Source organism: Camelina sativa, chromosome 15 (assembly GCF_000633955.1).
Source record: "Camelina sativa cultivar DH55 chromosome 15, Cs, whole genome shotgun sequence".
Lineage (NCBI taxonomy): Eukaryota > Viridiplantae > Streptophyta > Magnoliopsida > Brassicales > Brassicaceae > Camelina > Camelina sativa.
In genome coordinates, this window is record NC_025699.1 from 13,821,724 (window position 1) to 13,840,547 (window position 18,824).

An 18,824-nucleotide genomic window follows, 5' to 3' on the forward strand; every position below is an offset into this window, starting at 1 on the left:
TCTTCGGACAGCTTCTCAGTTCGTCCTTCAGACAACTGACTTCTCAGTTCGTCCTTCAGACAACTGTTCAGTTCATCTTCGGACAACTTCTCAGTTCGTCCTTCAGACAACTGACTTCTCAGTTTGTCCTCGTCCTTCAGACAACTGTTCAGTTCGTCTTCAGACAGCTTCTCAGTTCGTCCTTCAGACAACTGACTTCTCAGTTCGTCCTTCAGACAACTAACTTCTCAGTTCGTCCTTCAGACAACTGTTCAGTTCGTCTTCGGACATCTTCTCAGTTCGTCCTTCAGACAACTGACTTCTCAGTTCGTCCTTCAGACAACTGACTTCTCAGTTCGTCTTTCAGACAATTGACTTCTCAGTTCGTCTTCGGACAGCTTCTCAGTTCGTCTTTCAGACAACTGACTTCTCAGTTCATCTTTCAGACAACTGACTTCTCAGTTCCTCTTTCAGACAACTGACTTCTCAGTTCCTCTTTCAGACAACTGACTTCTCAGTTCGTCCTCCAGACAACTGACTTCTCAGTTCGTCCTCTAGACAACTGATTTCAGTTTGTCTTTGGACAACTTCTCAGTTCATCCTTCAGACAAATGTTCAGTTCGTCTTTGGACAACTTCTTAGTTCGTCCTTCAGGCAACTTGAGTCTTAGTTCGTCATACGGACAACTTTTCAGTTCGTCCTTCAGATAACTTTTCAGTTCGTCTTTGGACAACTTCTCAGTTCGTCCTTCAGACAACTTTTCAGTTCATTTTTGGACAATTTCTCAGTTCGTCCTTCGGACAACTTTTTACTTCGTCCTCGGAAAACTTCTCAGTGTTAGGTCATCCTCTGACGCCTCGGTTCTAGGTCATCTTCAGACGCCTCAGTGTTAGGTCATCCTCTGACGCCTCGGTTTTAGGTCATCTTCAGACGCCTCAGTTTCAAGTCATCCTCAGGCAACTTAGATTCAGTCTGTCTTCAAATGGCTTCAGCTTTAGTTCGTCCTCATAGCTTCAGCTTTAGTTCGTCCTCACAGCTTCAGCTTCAATTCGTCTTCAGATAACTTAGATTCTGTTCGTCTTCAGTTAGCTTCAGATTTAGTTTTTCTTCAGACAGCTCCATTTTCAATCCATCTTCAGACAGTTTCAGTTTCAGTTCGTCATCAGACAACTTCAGATTCAGCTCGTATTCAGATAATTCAGTTTCAGTTTGTCTTCAGATAAGTTCAGTTTCGGCTCGTCTACATACAGCTTCGATTTCAGTTCATCATCAAATAGCTTCAGTTCTGTTTAAATCTTTGTGAGTCATACAGAATCTTTCGACATCCTGGCCAGATGCTCGACTTGCGTCAAACCGCAAAAAGGGGAATAAGCCGAGCCCAGTGTCTCGCTCCTCTCAAACTTTTAAACGGGGAATAAGCCGAGCCCAGTATCTCGCTTCCCTCAAACTTTTAAAAGGGGAATAAGCCGAGCCCAGTATCTCGCTCCCCTCAAACTTTTAATCGAGGAATAAGCCGAACCCAGAGTTTTTATTTCGCACCTCAAACTCTTAATCGAGAGATAAGCCGAACCCAGAGAATTCTTTTTGAATTGTTTCGCAAGTTCCAGTTCGGACGGATATGTAAGCCGAACCCAGAGTTTTAAATTTTGCCGTCCGACTTCTGAACTGGAACAAAGGAGGTAAGCCGAAGCCCCGTACTTCGCCCTCCGCCAAAGCGCATGTACGGCTTATTTGGCTCTAGGTTCGGCTTGCGTTGTAACGATAGCTTGTAACCCAAGTGTTTGTATGATTGAAAACAAATGGATCACAGCAGCATCGTATTTGGAAATCATATACGGTTAATTAGTAGCCTTTGTATGTTTGTATCCACGTAAGGGATTTTTATGTATTGTCCACCATCCTCTCCAGTAATGTATACCATGTTCTTGATGGTCAGAGCATCATCATCAATCATATTACAAAACGAGACAACTATCTTCTCCTGGTCGATTAATATACCTGAGAAGACAACTCGAACATAACAATGAAGGCGAATGTCTAAGTGCAGTCTCCACAACAGCGTAGCTTCGGTATCAATGTTATTAGTTATCCATATCTTCATCTTTGATGTACTATATAGGGTTCCAATACAATAGTGAGAGTTGTTCTTCTCTATAACAACTGATATATAGAACCATGTCGTTATAAATATCATCTTGGATATACGGAAGGCAGAGATAGTTAATTCTCTCTGTTGTAAAATCAAAACTAAACATGAAAACAATTATATAATGGATCACATTGCGTGTTTTGATCGTAACTTTAGCAAATATGGGGATAATTTAAAGGTCTATCTTTGTTGTGGAATGGTCTTTTTTTTTTTCAATCGTTATGAGAGAAATCGCATCTAATGCTTGCAAAGTTTGAAGAGTCTCTCTTAAACAAGTGGTACTAGATTTGTGATTTCACTTTATTGACAATCCTTCCTCTTGATTAAGCTTGACAAGGCCAGAAAAAGAATCTCATTAAGCTTGAAATTAGTCTTATGCTTCTTTTTTTTTGGTCACCTCGATTTAGTCTTATGCTGAGATGAAATCATACATGTTTGGATGAATTATGCATCTCTGTATACAAATTAACTGATAATAAATATCACTTTTATTAAACATAAGCAGCAAACAACAACACTCCTTGGTAATCATAGGGCCATCAAACAAGAGAGAACACTTTTTTTGTTAAAAGGTCCCTTTTTGGTTTTGGTACGATACTGAAACATGTCAATCACACACATACATCTTACACGTTTATTATTCAGGATATACATATATAATCATCCCCTATTTAAATAAAAGGGAAGTACACAACTTCAAATTTGTAGACTATATCATTTTAATAGTAAGTTACAAATGGGTTATAAAAAATTTGATATTAATTTGCTACAAGATGTATGTTAGGTGTAATCCATGTAAACTGTTTATTTTCGGAATATATTTCCAAAAACAACAAACAGAATTGATTTCCAAAAACAATAAACAGAATATTCCCTTATTAATCGTGATTCCTAATATCTTAATCTACGAAAGTTACTGTAATCACGGAAGAATCTTTAAAACTGCCAATATAAATAATACAAATCACCTCTCACAAAAAATACCTCGCTCATATTCATATACCTAAAAAAAATGACTATGATTTCACAATGAAATTACAATATAAATTATAATTTATATAGAAATAACAATATAAATTATAATTTATATAGAAATTACAATATAAATTAAAAAATTTCAACCCCGTGCTCTAGCACGGATCTTAATCTAATCTAATTAACATTTTATATGAGCCAGCAGAGTATTTGGGTGCAGTCTAGAGTCCCTTAATCCCTGTCTTTGTATTTATTGGTAGCGGCCGTCTATATTGGGGTTCATGTACACTTGGCGTGTTGGAACCTGAGGAGCCATAAGCCTGTTCTGCTGCTTCCTCCCGCCGTACCCGTCGTTGTATGCATCTTCATGCTGCCCCTGCCATCCATTACCCATTTTTCCCTACACAGTGATCATTTAAGCTAGCCACATTAAAATAAAATTAAAAAATAATGGCTAATAGGATGAGAATTCTTGAAGGCTCTACCTAAGATTAAAACTTTGTGTTATCTTTTTTTCTTTCCCTCAGAAACTAGCTTTAAAATTCCAAGGCCCGAAGGTCAAAACCATTATTTTTCCTTTGCCTATGATTCTAAAACGTGTTTTTTCTTTAGTTTTTTTTTTATGTGTATATAAAATTTAACAAAAAATTTAGCATAAAGTTTCATGACTTTTAAATAGTCATAGACAGCTTGGAAGAAATATATAACAAAACGTCATAGCATGAATAGTAAGATCATGACACCATAGAGATTTTCGCTTACGTTGTGGTGGTAATTGTTGCTTTGGTACGGCAACGCAGTGGTGTGGTGGCTCTGTCTGCTCTCATAGAACTCCTCCACGTTAGAGTTTGGGAGCATCTGGTGAGCTGGAAGCCTCTTGTGGTGATTGTAGCGGGCATGACGATCAGAGTAGCCTCCATCGGTCTGCACACGAGGTACAACCTCCCTGTACTCCTCGAAGCCATAGCCATAGCGGCCTCTCCGTTTATCCTTTTCGTAGTATCCGTCCAGGGCCGGCCCAGTGAAATTTGTGGCCCAATACAAATTTTTATTTTTTCTATGGATTTTATAGATAAAAATTTAAAACTGAAACTAAATTTTAAAATTTCGGAAAATGAGGCCTATTTTTGCAATAACAAAAATAGATAAATTTAAAAATTGAGGCCAAATCTATAACTTTCATAAAACTGAGGCTTATTTTTGCAATAAAACTATATTTTAAGGCCTGTTTTACAATAAATGTTTTTTTTTTAGGCCTACTTTTCTTACTAAAAATCTCAAAATTTTTGGAAGTCCAACACCAATATGTCTTGAGAATGTGTGAAGGGCCGGGCCTGTATCCGTCCCTCACCCCTCCGACTAACCCTCCAATCCCTCTGGTAATTCCTCCGGTAATCCCTCCGATAACCCTGTCAAGCATTTCGCTATTTATGTATACTAGGTTTGAACCCGCGGTGTCAAATGTTTTATAATTTTTAAGTTATGATTTTTTATATTTATTACTAAGTAAATTTTATTTTGCAATTATTTAATAACTATTTTAAAAATACAATTAATTTTAGTTATAGTATGAGTATAACTTAAAAAGTTAATTATTTTCAATATAATTAAAATCTTTTAAATAACTTTTAAATAAACTTATGATTTGTAAATTAAGATTACACTTAATATATGTTTTGATACAACTAACAACAAATAAATGTAGCTAAAAAGTTTGATTATACTGAAGTGACAGTGCATTGTAGAGAGCTTCTTCGTCTCTCATCCTAGCCGGTACAGCACATGAATACTAGCAAGTAATATTAAATCCAAATTAGGTATCAAATTCAAAATAATGACAAAAAGATTAAAAAGGGAGAAAAAGGTACCTTGATTAATAAGACCCTAGCAAGTAGGAGTAAGAGTGATAATCCGTCAACATACTCATCTGCACAAACACAAAATTTATGTATAAGTGATAAGCCATAGACCCGAACCTGTCTCAAGAGCTGGAGAATCTTATTTAGTCTTTGGGTCTATAACATTAATAATGTATCTTCAAGAAATTGTTGTAACAATTCTATTCTCATTCTATTTTTAGGATTTATTCATCATGACAACTGTGGTGATTAACAATATCTTTCAGATTGCTTCATAAGTGATCAACAAAGAGAGAAAATAGAGTCATCATCAAAGGAAAGACCACAATAAAAGATTTTACCTTCTCAAGGCACTCACAGAGCGATATTGGTGGCTTCTAATCCATGTCAGGATTTGATTCAAAGTCCCGAATAAAGAATAATGGTTCACACTCCATCTGCAAAACAAGAAGAGAGGGAGACAAAGAAAACTAAAGAGACTGAAAATCCATTAATTTAATGCACATCCAAACAACAAAGACTGTATTCTCTCCATCTGTTGTTTAGTTTGCTGCTTTTTCTCCTGTCATCTCCGCTCTTCTCTGTGAATTTTGCTGCAAAAATGCAAAACACATAAATCTGATTACATTTTATACACTCAAGTTTAGATTTTTAGTCGATTAGGATATGGATTAATGTACCATGGTTCCATATTTATGTTTTTCGTAAGAGACGTAGACTTGTTTGACGTATTCCCCAAAGCCAATAACATGTGTTATATGTCAAAAAACACAAACAAAACCATAGAGCCTCTAAGCTAAACATCAAACAATGCAATTGGTCGTTTTACAACGACAGAATGGAACACGACCACCGGGAAACCAAGTAATTGCTGACCTGATTCCAACATTGTACAACACTTGGATCTTGGTTTCAACATTGTACTGTTTCTTCTGCAGGTCTAATTGTTGGACCAGTTTCTCATTTTTACTTACATAATCCTTTTTACTAACCCTCCAATCCCTCCGGTAATCCCTCCGATAACCCTGTCAAGCATTTCGCTATTTATGTATATATGTACTTGTGTTAATTTTTCTTTGATATGGATGAGTCATTAAACTCTTTCAGGTGTTTATATATGCACAAGTCTCCTATAAGTCAAGTATTCGTTTTATTAGTCTTTGATATGATTCCTTATTGGTAAGATATCATGGTATATCATTATATGAATCTTATTCTCATTATTCAAAAAAAGAATCTTATTCTCATTTCTTTTTTCTTCCACCACCATACCATATTTTGAGTAGACATGTTTGTTCTTATTCCATTCTTCTTTTTAATGCATGATCCAATTCAATTGAGAAATTCTAATTACTTTTTCTTCTTTCTTTTGGCATTTTTTTTTGGGTGTTACTCCAAATTTACTGAATTGATTCTATTTAATCATACCTATTTTTGTATCGCATTGGTATTTTTTTAGTTACTAATCATATCTCATGTCTATTTTCTTGTAACCCTTAATCCATTCATCGTTATGCCGAAAAAAGCTTACAACATTTCCAATGATCTATATATATATTTTTGGTTTGAATGTTCTATTTTACATTTAGGGTATACTTTTGAGGAGATAGAGTTTAGTATTTATAGAATAAGGTTAAATTTGAAACATGATACTATTTTTGGAATTTTAGAAATGATGTGTGGAATAAGAAACAAACTTATATTAATGTTTTCTGTGATAATTGCCATTCTTTTACCACACTTCATAATTATAAACTTATAAATGCACATATATATATAAATTCTTATCAAGGCATATATGAATAATATCATATACATTTCATATACTCTTTCATTTCATAAAGAGTGTAATTTTGATATATTTCATACAAATTAAAAAACATTAAAATATATAAATATGTTGTGACACCCCGATATCAGAGACTTGCAGAGAGGTTTAAAAGAAATGATTTGACCACCTATGTCACCAAAGTGCACTTATTTTTTTGGTCAAGGGTCCTGAGAGAACTTCAGAGTTAAGCATGTTTGAGATGCAACAGTTTCAGAGTGGATGACCTTCCGAGAAGTGATTGTCGGAACTGTGCGAGTGAGGACAAAACACAGGGAACGATCATGTGGTGATTTGTAGGGACTGTAAACAAGTCTTTAAAGCTTCCCGGACATAGCAAACCGACCATCAGATATGGATGGGCTCATGGGCCTAGTGAGAGGACGTGAGGCATATTAAGGAAGGTAGGCCCATGGGGCGGTCGGGATGTTACAAGTGGTATCAGATCCGAACCCAGATGAGTGTGGAGTCGAGTGGGCTCACACCATCGGGAGTGACGGTCTTGGTGTGCAACGAGGACGTTGCGATCTATTAGTGGGGGTGAATTGTGACATTCTGGTTTCAAATACTTGTGGAGAGGTTTAAAAGAATTGATTTGACCACCTATGTCACCAAAGTCCACTTATCTTTCTGGTCAAGGGTCCTGAGAGAACTCCAGAGTTAAGCTTGCTTGAGCTCGAGTAGTTTTAGGATGTGTGACCTTCTGGGAAGTGATTGTCGGAACTGTGCGAGTAAAGACAAAACACCGAGAAAGATCATGTGGTGATTTATAGGGACGACAAACAAGTCTTTAAAACTTCCCGGACGTAGCAAACCGACCAGTGGATATGGATGGGCTGATGGACCTAATGGGAGGACGTGAAGCCCATTAAAGAAGGTGGGCCCATGGATTGAGATTGAACATGGGACCCACTAAGAAGTGGCAGTCGGGACGTTTTATATGTAGGCATGTCAATTAGGGCCAAAGCCCGCGGGCTAGCCCGGCCGGACCCTGAAAAACACCGGGTTCGGGTTCAAATAGATATGTAAGATATGCCTTTATTTAATAACTAATTTATGGGTTAATTTAATTTTAAGTTGAGGATAAATTAGAAAATATGATGTAAATGATGCATTTGGGCTGTAGAATGACACTCTTTGTGAAACAAAAATAAAACTCCAAAATGACATTCTTTATGAAATAAAAGGAGTACTGTATAATTTAATGAAAATTTCATTTTACATATAAAATAACTGAATGTAAAACACTTTATATGTAATTTAACGATAATTTCATTTTACTTACAAAATATTTGATTGTATAACTCATGCGTAGGCAACTTTCTAGTATATTATAAGTTAATATAATTAAGTTGCAAGGGGTTAACCAAATCTTGGTGCAATGACTCCATCATCTTTGGAAGAAAAAGCAAAATGGTTTCGTTGCATATACATGTGAATTGATCCATACGATTCACCATTTTCTTCTGAGTAATCAAACACTTCTTTATAGAGCAAAGCTCAAGCTTTCACGAGTACCCAACTCGCAACTATGTGCTACAAGTTTCGTTATAGCGGAGACATCGTTTGATTCGAGAGGTTTTGCAATTCTCTAACGACGATGTCGTGGCTTTGGTACGCTCACTCTGGTTTGGGATAAACGGTCTTCAACTTAAAATTGCTAGCTAACACCTCCATCGCCATTAATTGTTGGCTCATACTGTTTCAGTATTCATTATCGTTGACGATAAAAGCTCTTGAGTATATCGTAAATTATTTTCTCATTCAAACAATACAACGCAAAAGAAGAAAACGAATCATAATAACCAAGGAAATTTATTATTTAAAAAAAAAAAAAAAAGACTCTATTTGATTTACGTTCATTTTCTTTTGCATCTATACCTTACTCGATTTGAACCAAATTTGGAACATAATTGAAAATAACTTCGTTTAGAATCTACACAAGGTACTTCTGTGTCGTAAGCATCGTCCTCTCCAAAGGTGTTTGCCAAGTTCCGGCTCGTCATAATATTCACATTACAACACAATACCACTTTCTTCTCCTCGTTGATTAATAAACTCAATTAAATTTGGAAATACCGCCGATGGATAAATCCATGGTAAAGGACATGCTCCACGACAATGGTATCAATTTTATTTGGTCACATGTAATCCTACGTAACACCAAGATTTGTTCTTCCCAAAAAATAATTACCGCTGATGGATAAGGTAAAGGATATTGATAAGGGAAAACACACTCTTCCAATTAGAACTCAAACAATACAACTGAACCAATGTTTATGGAGGAACAAAGATTCACTTCTCAACGAGCTAGGATACAGAATGAAGAAACAACCCTAGATCACCGAGAAAGACACCAAACTCTCACAGAAACACACCAAGAAGAAGAAGATGATGCAAACTCACAATTTCTGATTATTCGCATAAACTTCACCATGAACTCTTCTTTCTCTATATATCTCTCGATCTCATCCTCTTTTCTAACAACCCCTCCCAGCCACTAAGCTTCTGCCAACACATCATTCACCTCTTAGCCAATCATCTTTCACCATCCTTCCATGTCAGCTACTCTTCACTACTCTTCATTTTCCCTATAACAGACATGCTCCACGACAAAGCAGCTTCGGTATCAATTTTATTGGTCACATATATATATCGTCATTTAAAATATATTAATCATAGTTTTCCTTTTTTTATCTAAAGCATCTAAAGCTATGTCATCAAATTGCTCTCTTTTAGCTATATTATAGATTTCACAACTCTCTCTCTCTAAAATTTTCTCTGCCTTCTCTCTAAGCTTTCTTAAGCTTTTGTAAAACTTTGCAGGAATTATTAACGCCGTCCCTTTGATAGGGCTTTAAGAACTTCTCTCTCAAAAAGGGATTGTCTCTAATTGAGCAGAGCTTCCGTCCGAAGATTTCTCCTTGTTCTGTCGGCTTTGAGTATCACATCTCTCTCTCTCTTCTATTAGCTGTTCTGGGTCTCAATACTTCGTGTTCACAAAACCAGAAGATTGCTGAGTCAGTACATCTGTAGCTCTTCATAGCTTTGATTTGGTGCTATGGTCTCTTCTAAAGGTGTAGAAATGGATCTAGATAAAGCAATTTACGAGATGTCATTAGAAGACAAACCTCTAGTTCTTTCTGATCAAGCGAAATTCTGTTCTATGGAAAAGAATTACTGTAGTATTCTGGGCAGGTTCTTAAATCCTAGTAATCAGAGGATGTCTAATTGGATATTAGATATGCCCAGAATCTGGAGGATTCAGAATAGAGTTCGTGGTGTGGCTTTATCTCAGGAAAAATTCCAGTTTTTTTTCAAATCAGAGGATGATTTAGAGGATATCCTAAAAGCAGGAGTCTGGACACAAGATGAGTGGTGTGTCGTAATGGAAAGATGGAGTGTAAAACCATCAACTGATCATCTAATGTTTCTTCCAGTCTGGATCCGTCTGAGAAATATTCCGGTAAATTACTACACAAAGGAGACAATTCAGGAAATAGCGGAATGTGCCGGTAAAGTGTTACAGGTGCTGTTTGACTCTGAAAAATCTCAAGCTCAAGACTATGTGCGAGTTAGAGTTCTACTTGATGTCAGAAAGCCTCTAAGAAATTCAAAGGAAGTTCAACTTCCGTCTGGAGAACTAGTTTTAATAAGCTTTGATTATGAAAGGATCCGAAAAAGATGTTTTCAGTGTCAAAGGTTGACACATGAAAAAACTGTATGTCCTTTTAATTACTCATCAGAGGTAGGAAATCATCCATCCACATCAAAGAGCTTGGATAAGCAGAAAGGTTTGCTAATTCATGAATCAGATCATGATGTTTCTCAACAAGCTCCTCCTAAACTGCTAGCTGATGCTTTAAAAGAACCTTCATTTCAGAATCAGTTAGTCTCTTTGAAGAAAAAGAATGATGATATCTTTTCAGGATTTTCAGATGTTTCCTTTTCCTCGGGATGTAACCCTGGTGTTTTTGAAGCTAGTTCATCGGGATTAAGTGTCAAACAGAAAAACCCTCAAAAAAGAAAATCTCCTTGCATCAAAAAAGACAAAGCAACAAAGGATATGGTTGAAGAACAAAAGGTTAGTACTAATGAAAAGCAGCCGGATAAAGTTTGTAAGAGGAAAACTCTGATAGTAAGAAATACGTCATACAAATGCCTTAAGCTGGACAAAAACACGGTGGTTCCAGAGGAACCACCGATGTATGAGTAAGGCATATTAAGTTGGAATTGTCAAGGTTTGAGGAATCCTTGGACAATTCGACATCTAAAGGAAATGAGAAAGGATCACTTCCCAGATATAATATTCCTCATGGAAACTCAAAATTTTGACGATTTTGTTTTAAAGATCTTCAGGGAGCTTGGTTATGATAGAGCCTATACAGTGCAACCAGAGGGTAACAGTGGAGGTTTAGCTATTTTTTGGAAAAATCAACTAGATATTAAATTTCTTTTTGGGGACAAGAACCTGCTAGATTTACAAATCTCTTCAGGTAAAAAAAGATGGTTTATTTCCTGTGTCTATGGAAATCCGGTTTCACATCTTAGACCTTTGTTATGGGAAAGAATAAGTGAGTTTGGTGTTGATAGAAAAGAGGCTTGGTGTATGATAGGCGATTTTAATGATATCCTTTCTAATAAGGATAAGTTAGGTGGTCCACTTAGACCATTATCATCTTTCAGAAATTTTAAAAAGATGCTAAGCTTATGTGATATGCAAGAAGTTGGCAAGTCTGGAAACAGTTTTACTTGGGCAGGAACAAGAAATCATCAGTGGATTCAATGCAAGCTTGATAGATGTTTTGGAAATTCAGCTTGGTTTGCAATGTTCCCTAATTCTCATCAATGGTTTCTTGAGAAACTAGGTTCAGATCATCGTCCAGTTTTGGTGAAATTCATCAATGATCAAGAATGGATACGAAAGCAATTCTGTTTTGATAAAAGAATGGCAAATGATCCTTCTCTGATGAAGGTTATTCAAGATTCCTGGAATACTGAAAGGTCAGATGATAAACATTCATCCATGTTTAGTATGGCAGAGTGTAGAAAAGCTATCAGTAAGTGGAAAAGATCAGCGGATTGTAATACTAAAGCAAGGATTCAGAGGTTGAGAAATGAGTTAGACGATCAGGTCAGTCGCATGTACCCCTGTTGGCAAAGAGTTAATGCTATAAAAGAACAGTTGAGTATTGCTTTTCATGATGAAGAAATTTATTGGAGGCAAAAGAGCTCAGAAAAATGGTTACTAGATGGTGATAAAAATACCCAATTTTTTCACGCATCAGTTAAATCTAAACAGATTGGAAACTCTTTGAAGTTCTTACTGGATGAGACTGGAGTAGAGCAATATTTAAACAAAGAAAAAGGACAGATTGCTTCTTCTTTTTTTACAAAGCTATTTACAACTTCGTCTCCAATCAATCTGAGTTCTTATTTGGAGGGGTTTCAGCCTAGAGTCACAACAGCAATGAATCAAGATCTACTTAAGGATGTCACTGAACAGGAGATATACAATGCAGTCTTCTCTATTAATAGTGAAAAGTCTCCGGGTCCTGATGGTTTTACAGGACTTTTCTTTCAGAAATACTGGTCAGTGGTGAAAGCTCAGGTTATAAAGGAGATTCTGGGATTCTTTAACACAGGAACTCTGTCTAAAGGCTGGAATCATACTAATCTTTGCTTAATACCAAAGATTCCAAATCCTCAGAGAATGACAGAAGTAAGACCAATAAGTCTATGCTCGGTTTTGTATAAAATAATCTCCAAAATTATTTCAAGCAGATTGAAATTGCATCTTCCAGATATTGTATCTCCAACACAATCTGCATATGTGGCTGAAAGGTTAGTATCTGATAACATTTTAGTTGCTCATGAAATAATGCATAGCTTAAGAACCAATGATCAGATTGCCAGAGAGTTCATGGCCTTCAAAACTGACATGTCCAAAGCATATGATAGAGTAGAATGGACTTTTTTGGAGGAAATTCTCATAGATTTAGGTTTTGATAAGAAGTGGATAGCTTGGATCATGAGCTGTGTTACAACTGTAACTTATTCAGTGTTGATTAATGGACAATCACGTGAATTCATTAAACCAGGAAGAGGCATTAGACAAGGAGATCCTCTATCTCCTCTTCTCTTTGTTCTATGTACGGAAGCTCTGATTCATCTACTAAATCAAGCACAAAAAACAGGAAAAGCTACAGGCATCAGTTTCAACAATACAGGTCCGTCAGTGAATCACCTTCTTTTTGCCGATGATACTCTATTAATATGCAAGGCTAATAGAGAGGAATGTGATGAGATTATGTTGTGTTTATCTAAGTATGAGAGATTATCAGGTCAGATGATAAACTTAGATAAATCAACAATTACTTTTGGAGTGAATGTAAAAACAGAGATTAAGAACTGGGTTAAGATGAAGTCGGGTATATTAATGGAGGGTGGAACAGGGAAATATCTTGGCTTGCCAGAATGTCTAAGTGGCTCGAAGCATCAGTTGTTTGGGTTTATCAAAGACAAACTTTTAGCAAAAATGAATGGATGGTATGCAAAAATACTTTCTCAAGGAGGAAAAGACATTCTGTTAAATTCTATAGCAATAGCTCTCCCAGTGTATGCTATGACATGTTTTAAACTGCCTGTTGGTCTTTGTAAAAATCTGACAAGCGTGATGATGGATTTCTGGTGGAATAATTTTCAGAATACAAAGAAAATTCATTGGTTAAGCTGGCAGAAATTATCTATGCCTAAGAAACTAGGAGGAATTGGTTTCAAAGATCTCCAATGTTTTAATCAAGCTCTTTTAGCTAAACAAGCATGGAGATTACTTAATGACAAGAACAGTCTCTTCTCGCAAATCTTCAAAAGCAGGTATTTCTCCAACACAAATTTTCTCAATGCCACTTACGGAACTCGTCCTTCGTATGCTTGGAGAAGCATCCTTCATGGGAGAGATCTGCTAAATGAAGGTTTAAAGAGTGTCATTGGCAATGGTAAGAAAACTAGTGTATGGATAGATAAATGGATCTTCGATGGGAAGTCTAGAAGAGCTTTAAGTCTTCACTCCTTAGTGAATATTGACATGAAAGTTTCTCATCTTATAGATCCTTTCACTAGAAATTGGAATTTGACTAGACTGAAAGAATTGTTTCCTGAAGAAGAGATAAAAATCATTTCCAAACAAAGACCATGGGTTTCTCAAGAAGATTCTGTTTGTTGGGCAAAAACAAATAGTGGTAGGTACTCTGTAAAGTCTGGTTATGATCTAAGCAGTAGAAAAGTTCATCAAAACCTCTACAAAACTGCTGAAACAAAACCTTCATTAAGTCCACTGTTTGAAACTCTTTGGAAAATTAAGACTGTTCCAAAAGTTAAAGTTTTTATGTGGAAAGCCTTGAGAGGAGCTCTTGCAGTTGAAGAAAGGCTCAAGACCAGAAACATACATGAAAAGAATGGCTGCCAATTGTGTGAAGAAGAAACTGAAACAGTCAATCATATTCTATTTCAGTGTCCATTAGCAAGACAAGTATGGGCCTTATCCAATGTACCATATCCAGTGCAAGGTTTTGGTAACTCAATCTATGCCAACATGAATCATTTGATTCAAATATCGCAAGTGAAAACCACTCCGCAGAATATAAGATTTGTCTACCCTTGGATCTTATGGATTCTATGGAAAAATAGAAACAAGATGTTATTTGAAGGAGAAGGATCTTGGGCAAATAAAATAGTGGACAAGGCGTTTGAAGATGCTCACGCATGGTGGATAGCTCAAAACAATGAAACTCACAAGGAGCAAAATAAATCTCATCAAAATGTTTGGACCGCTCCATTGATCGGAGATCTTAAATGCAACATTGGATTTGCTTGGTCTAGGAAAAAATCTTTATCAGGTGCATCATGGGTGGTCAGAGATTCAAATGGAAAAGTCTTAATTCATAGTCGAAGAGCATATACTCAGGTACATTCTCTTACTGAAGCTAAATTAAAAAGCTGGACATGGGCTTTAGATAGCATGAATAGGCATCATCTACAGAGAGTTACTTTTGGAGCATCCTCTTTTGAGATCATTCAAGCTCTCCATAAACCGAAAGATTGGCCAGCTATGATAGGTCATATTGCCGAGTTGTTAAGCTTTACAAAAGATAAATCCAATTGGTTTATGGTAATGGAACCTCCAAGCTGTAACAGAGGAGCGTTTGAAATAGCAAATAGTGTAATAAAAGGATTACGTTTACAATCCTATGTTGCTAGTGGTCATCCTCAATGGCTATCAGAGTTATTTGCTAAAGAGTGTGTTTTTTGAAAAAAACGAAGACTGGATATAAACACGAGAGTATCACACGCTGGGTGTGACCTGAAGTTGAAGTAGAAGGTTACAGTTTTCATCCTTGACTTTCTAAGATCAGTCAAAGTCGGTTGTGACAGAAGGTAACTTCAGAATCAGGAATGGTATCTCCACTTAAAAATTACCTAGAGTGAAAGGTTTGTTTTTTGTCCTCTTTGCTGGCAGCTTGCATGAAGAGGTTGTTTTCATAATATTATCCTCTGTTTTCTCCTTGATAAGATTTAGTCTTGTTGACTGTTATTTTATCAATGTGAAAATTTCTACGCTATCTCCTTAGGTTTTTAACCTTTTCTTCTTTTAACTTCTTACAATATCTTTCTATTATCTCCATAAAACTTTCCTTATATCTATTAGCAAACCTTCCTCTTAAGTATCCCCCTAATTTTCTTATATCTCTACTACTTATATACCCTTTTAGTTAACCTTTCTACCCAATACTTCCCTTCTCTCTCTCTTTTCTACCTCAATCTTCTCCTCATCTGTTTTTTTTCTTTTTAAATACCTTTTCATGGCTGATGAGATGTGGAATGAAATTTAGAACTTGGTTTTGGGACGTGATGATCCAGAAATACTCNATCTACAGAGAGTTACTTTTGGAGCATCCTCTTTTGAGATCATTCAAGCTCTCCATAAACCGAAAGATTGGCCAGCTATGATAGGTCATATTGCCGAGTTGTTAAGCTTTACAAAAGATAAATCCAATTGGTTTATGGTAATGGAACCTCCAAGCTGTAACAGAGGAGCGTTTGAAATAGCAAATAGTGTAATAAAAGGATTACGTTTACAATCCTATGTTGCTAGTGGTCATCCTCAATGGCTATCAGAGTTATTTGCTAAAGAGTGTGTTTTTTGAAAAAAACGAAGACTGGATATAAACACGAGAGTATCACACGCTGGGTGTGACCTGAAGTTGAAGTAGAAGGTTACAGTTTTCATCCTTGACTTTCTAAGATCAGTCAAAGTCGGTTGTGACAGAAGGTAACTTCAGAATCAGGAATGGTATCTCCACTTAAAAATTACCTAGAGTGAAAGGTTTGTTTTTTGTCCTCTTTGCTGGCAGCTTGCATGAAGAGGTTGTTTTCATAATATTATCCTCTGTTTTCTCCTTGATAAGATTTAGTCTTGTTGACTGTTATTTTATCAATGTGAAAATTTCTACGCTATCTCCTTAGGTTTTTAACCTTTTCTTCTTTTAACTTCTTACAATATCTTTCTATTATCTCCATAAAACTTTCCTTATATCTATTAGCAAACCTTCCTCTTAAGTATCCCCTTAATTTTCTTATATCTCTACTACTTATATACCCTTTTAGTTAACCTTTCTACCCAATACTTCCCTTCTCTCTCTCTTTTCTACCTCAGTCTTCTCCTCATCTGTTTTTTTTTCTTTTTAAATACCTTTTCATGGCTGATGAGATGTGGAATGAAATTTAGAACTTGGTTTTGGGACGTGATGATCCAGAAATACTCATCCCTCATTCTGCATATGCAGCAGCTATAACTCGTAACAGGCTAAGTCTGATAGCTAGACCACTGAATCCAAGTGTTCAGAATTTTCAGACTGTGATATCCTCCTTACCAAGGTCGTGGGGTCTAGCTTCACAAGTTCATGGAAGAGTTCTGGATGGTACTTTTATTCAGTTTCTTTTTCAATCAGAAGTTGATCTTATCTCAGTGCAGAGAAGAGAACCATGGATTTTCAATAATTGGTTTGTTGCTGTCCAAAGATGGGAGGACTTTCCAAGCTTAGATTTTCTAACAACTATCGATCTCTGGGTTCAAATTCGTGGCATCCCATTACCATATGTCTCTGATGAGACAGTCGTGCTTATAGCGGAAAGACTTGGAGAAATAGTGACAGTGGATTTTCATGAAGCAACAACGACTCAGATAGCTTGTATCAGAGTAAGAATCAGGTTTGGAATTACTGATTGTCTACGTTTCTTTCGAAGAATCAGGTTTAGATCTGGAGAAACAGCAATGATACGCTTTCAGTATGAGCGTCTGAGAAGAATTTGTAGTAACTGTTACAGAATGACTCACCATAGGATTCAGTGTCCGTTCCTTCAGCGTATCCCGATTAATAGAGTCAACCCTGCAATTTCCGAAAGACTTGATCAGAATAGAGTGGTTCAGAATGATGAGTTAAACAGGGATGATATCAATTCACAATCCCATATATCAGATACATCATTTCCAGCACCAAGGTCTCAACCTCCAAGAGTGGAAACTCCTCCTCTTAATCCAGAGGAAATAGCAGCAGCTTCGCCTTACTTTCCAGAGTTCAAAGCTGAAAATGTTCAACATTTTGCAGTACCAATACCAAAAAGGGTATCAAGTATCAGAGTACAATCCTCAAACTGCTCTAATGTGACTCCATTTAATGATCATGAAAGCACTGCAAAAGAGATAAAAAATGCAGGAATTGGACAAACATCTAAATTTGAAGTAGGAGAGTCATCGAAACATCCAAGATCAGAGATAGCTAAAGATAAAGAAAGAAAACAAAAGCAAAAGATACAAGAGTACAAAGATGGAGGAATTCAGATACCTCCGAAGAAGAGATAAAGACACTCTACAATCACTGTCAAGGTTTTTTGGGAACCTGCGGTATCTTCGAAGCAGGAATAGTAGAAAGTTAGTTTACTTTTCAAGCATGGTTTGCATTTTTTGAATCCTGCCTATCTACAGCAGAAGGAAGATGAAGAAATGGCCGCAGATCAGTCTACTGATCTCTGTTTCATCTTTTAGCTTAATCGGTTTGTTTACCAATCTATAAGTAACTTTAGAAGAAAAAAGGCGTTGGCCACTTTGAGTTATGCAACAATGAGATTATCTTTCTTCATGTGATAATCCAAACTTTGTAATAGGTGAAAAGTAGAAGCTTCCACAGCTGTAATTTTGGTTCATGTTATATAAAATCAGACTTGGTGGAAAAAAAAAAAAGCATCTAAAGCTATAGAGAACACAAATCTACCAAACCGCTTAGAAACGCGTCAAGCAAATGCTTTTATTCAATCTTATAAAAACCTCCGTTTGTTACAAGATATGAACCTAAGCCTACTCTCTTGTTTATTCTACCACAACACCCTGTGTAGATCTAAAAGAGTAAAATGAACATACTCACCTTCAAAGCCTTTTTTCAATTGTTTGAAGGTTTACAAATCTCACAACTTTATCCCCACAAGTGCTAACTCTTTTTGCGGCTAGCCCTCGTTACTTTATACCCTTTACAAACGATCTCTAACCTAGATCTTTGTGAATCCCTAACTAAAAGGAAATATTCCTTATCCTAAGAAATATCCTACCTTATCTCTCTCGATCAAATATACTCTCAATATCTTCGTGTATATCTTGATCTTCTTCTTCCTTCCTTCTCACGTATCTTGTCACGGCATCCCATAAACTTTCTCCTCGTCAGCTCATCTGCCACGTCAGCATATCAGCACTCTGAGACATTTCGCAAGCTCCTGTCACCTTCAGAGCTCTGATGCACTTTCAATCTCCCCCTTTTTGACTGAATCTTGCCACACAAGCAACCGCAGCATCAAACCTGAAAACACACAGATACACAGCCAAGACAAAAGCACAACCGTACTAGCAAACTATTCCAGCACTCAACACAAGACGGTTAACTGATAGGGACTTTTAAAAAATAAATTGTTCAAAAACCAAAACAAG

The 18,824-nt window shown here is 36.5% G+C and overlaps 1 protein-coding gene, 1 long non-coding RNA gene and 1 pseudogene across 5 annotated transcripts; 2 read left to right on the forward strand and 1 right to left on the reverse strand.

The window, feature by feature from the left end:
- Window positions 3,430-6,042, reverse strand: LOC104746731. Of its 4 annotated transcripts, XR_760952.1 has the most exons (7): window positions 5,839-6,042; window positions 5,643-5,680; window positions 5,304-5,555; window positions 4,972-5,030; window positions 4,828-4,892; window positions 3,866-4,512; window positions 3,430-3,503 (listed from the first exon to the last, which is right to left on the reverse strand). It is a non-coding gene; the product is annotated as an uncharacterized LOC104746731 (long non-coding RNA). The 4 variants fall into 4 exon arrangements; XR_760953.1 differs by lacking the exon at window positions 5,643-5,680; XR_760950.1 differs by having other exon boundaries at window positions 5,643-6,042.
- Window positions 9,512-11,025, forward strand: LOC109129039. Its single transcript, XM_019236553.1, has one exon. The coding sequence runs from the start codon at window positions 9,852-9,854 to the stop codon at window positions 11,004-11,006; it is 1,155 nt and encodes a 384-aa protein (XP_019092098.1). The 5' UTR covers window positions 9,512-9,851; the 3' UTR covers window positions 11,007-11,025.
- On the forward strand, window positions 15,727-18,690 carry LOC104746733 (annotated as a pseudogene).

What these genes read in the sequence shown, in the direction of transcription:
- LOC109129039 (XM_019236553.1), top strand. Translation starts at nt 9,852, where the DNA reads ATGGTCTCTTCTAAAGGTGTAGAAATGGATCTAGATAAAGCAATTTAC.